At 49.7% G+C, this 2812-nt stretch overlaps 1 protein-coding gene across 1 annotated transcript in view; it reads right to left on the minus strand.

Annotated features, from left to right (window-relative positions):
• Positions 1-1115: 1115 nt before the first annotated feature.
• LOC129677323 (serine protease 40-like) overlaps positions 1116-2812 on the minus strand; it is a 7182-nt gene continuing 5485 nt past the window's right edge. Inside the window, exon 5 of the mRNA XM_055607969.1 lies at positions 1116-1478. Within this exon, the coding sequence (XP_055463944.1) occupies positions 1116-1478 (363 nt within the window). The remainder of the gene's footprint in view (positions 1479-2812) is intronic.

Here is a 2812-nt window from a genome sequence, read left to right on the forward strand (position 1 = left end):
TAACCTTGTCTCTTTTTGGCTTTTCTCATTTTTGTCAAAGTGATGGAAACCTAGTAAGACCCAGAACTCATTCTGGGAAGAGGAAGAAACGGCAGGAGGGAGGGGGACCTGCAGAGAGAGGAAGAGGCAGGATGCACACTGGGAAACTGGACATTAGCAGCAGGGGGCTTTGAACTGGGCACAGTATGCTGATTATGCACAGCGGAGTTGTTTTGTTCCCGCCTGCTGGGAAGGGCCTGGGGTGTTCAAACAGGGTCGGAAAGATTGCTCAAAGCACCTGGATTTCCCTCAGGGCACCATGGGTCTGCAAAGAGCCCAGAGGCTCCTTTATCTATAGTTTGTGTTGAATGTTGCAGGGTGGAACCTAGTGAGCTCCCACACAGACTGAAGAGGGTATGGTGACACAGATGGGTTTCAGAGCAGCTGGGTGCTGAGACAGTCCTTCCCCAGTCTGCCAAGCCTCAGCCAGTGCAGGCTGAAGCAAGCCCCATGGGAGTGTGTGCTTTGCAGGCAAGTGGTGGGGTCGGAGTTTGGAGGGGCGATATGAGCGTGATTGCTGACCCTGGCAGAAGAGCTTTGAGGATTGCTGTTGACATGTCAGACCTCAGGGGTCCTCACACTTCCCTGCCAGACTCTCTAGAAGGCTGCTGTGACCTTGGGCTTGCAAGATGCCCCTCATGCCTAAACTGGGGCTGGCTCCAAGAACACAGACTGCTGCAGCTGTGTGGTGAGGGGTTGGCGGGACACAGAGGCTCATTCTTCTGAAAGAACACACAGCCTTAGGGGGCAGCAGTGGGCCATAGTCTCTGGAAGCCAGCTGGGAGCCGGCTGGCTCCTACATTGATGGATGCTGTCTCATCCACTCTCTCTGCCCAGGGAGGACGTGGCCTTCTGGGAGTGAGCAGCTGGAAACCCTGAAGAGTGTGAGGAGTGGTGACAGAAAACAGTTAGTAGGTGCTTTACATTTTAGTTCTCTTTTTTGTTTTATTTTTTTCTTGGCTTAGGGCAAGTGTGGCCTCAGATGGACAGGGGAGCCCATAGGCGGAGACATGGAAGACAGTGCTCGGTGAGGCAGCTTGCAGGTCGTTCTGCCTGCTCAAGGCCCTATGGCTCCGTCAGAGAGTCCTGAAATAAACCAACTGTAGCAGGAGGACCTGAGAAGACAGCAGGGCTGTGCAGACCGCCGGCTTCATAACAACGCCATCATTTTCGCTAACAGTGCCATCAGTATTTTCACCACCCCCAGGGGGTGATGGCTTATGACCCCCTGGCGTCTTGTTAGGGGGCTTATGGGACCACTCTGGACTTGGATTGGGTGATGATTTCTTGTTATCGTCAATCCACTTGTTGAAGTATGAGACCCTGGTGAAGACACTGGGGGTGGCGATTGGGGTCTCACATGATGCGCTCCAGCTGGTCAGCCCCACCACGTACCAGGAGCCATTCAGAGAGCAGACGAGGGGCCCCCCAGAATCTCCCTGAGAAGAGAGAGGACATGGGTAGTGGGTCTAATCCAGGGAGGAACATAAGTTGACCGGGCTGGAGACACTATAATGGCTACCTCTGCCATCTGAGTAGCTCATCAGGGCCATCTGAGCCATTTAAGGAATCTAAGCACAGGCTGCCTCTTGAGTTATTATCCTCAGGGAAGGGCCCTGGAGTCCCATTCCACAAAACTGCCACCCATTTGGTGGACAGTCTAGGAGCTGGATATCTGCTATCTGCACTGCTGTCTGCGTGGGAGAAGTCTCTGAAGTACCAAAGGGTTGGTGATTGACTAGTTGACCTGGAGGCATAACCTGTCATCTTTGGTTGAATCCCTTATCCCAGAACAGCATCCCGAATGTTGTACCTTTGTGTTTTGCTTAGTAATGTTTGTTACTTGTGATTCTTTAGTTCCTTGGCTGAGTTCCTTTTAGAAGATGCCAAGGTGTAGGATGTGTTGAGCAGAAGAGAGGCATCACCTGGATCTAGTCAGGGTAGAACCACAGGAGGTTCTGAGGTTCCAGGAGAGAGGTGGGGACTTCAAACACAGCAGGCTCTTGAGATGGGAAACCAAAAACCTCAAAACCACAGTCCCCACCAACCTTGTGCAGAAACGTATGCCAAAACAACAGTCTTTGTTCACAGGGCACTCAGGCGATACAGGGGATTGCGGGGACACACCTGCAGACCCTCTTTAAGGATAGCAGGGTGCACAGATGACAGGAGAGCCCTCAGGGGGATGCACAGTCAGCACGTGAAACCACGCAGCACACGGGGTTGACTCTTTCTGTTGTTAATGCAAAGCTTGTGAGTTGGGTTCCATTTCCAGAAATCACATTGTGAAGAGAAACAACTACCACAAGTTGCCCTCTGAACTTCACACGTGCGTGCATACACATGCACAAACACACACATACACACAAGAGAGAAAGAGACTAAATTAATTGATTCTTTCAAAATGCAATGCAAGCTGGGTGCTCTATGCATGTAATCCTGTTATCTGAGGCAGAGGCAGAGGAAAGATTACAAGTTAAGACAACCTGAGCTACACAGTAAGATCATTTCCAGACAGACAGATGACAGATAGATGACAGATAGATAAATAGATGATAGATATATAGATATATACAGGAACCTATACCTATATATATATATTTTTACATATAAACACACACATATATATGAGGGGGGTCTGTGCTGGTTAGGGGGCCCATAGGACTCCTTTGGTTTTGGATATATAGGTACAGGAATCTATACCTGTATAGATATATATAGGTCTGTCTATCTATCTATCTATCTATCTATCTATCTATCTATCTATCTATCT

Source organism: Psammomys obesus, unplaced genomic scaffold, assembly GCF_907164565.1.
Source record: "Psammomys obesus unplaced genomic scaffold, mPsaObe1.curated_primary_1811, whole genome shotgun sequence".
In the NCBI taxonomy this organism is placed as follows: Eukaryota; Metazoa; Chordata; class Mammalia; order Rodentia; family Muridae; genus Psammomys; species Psammomys obesus.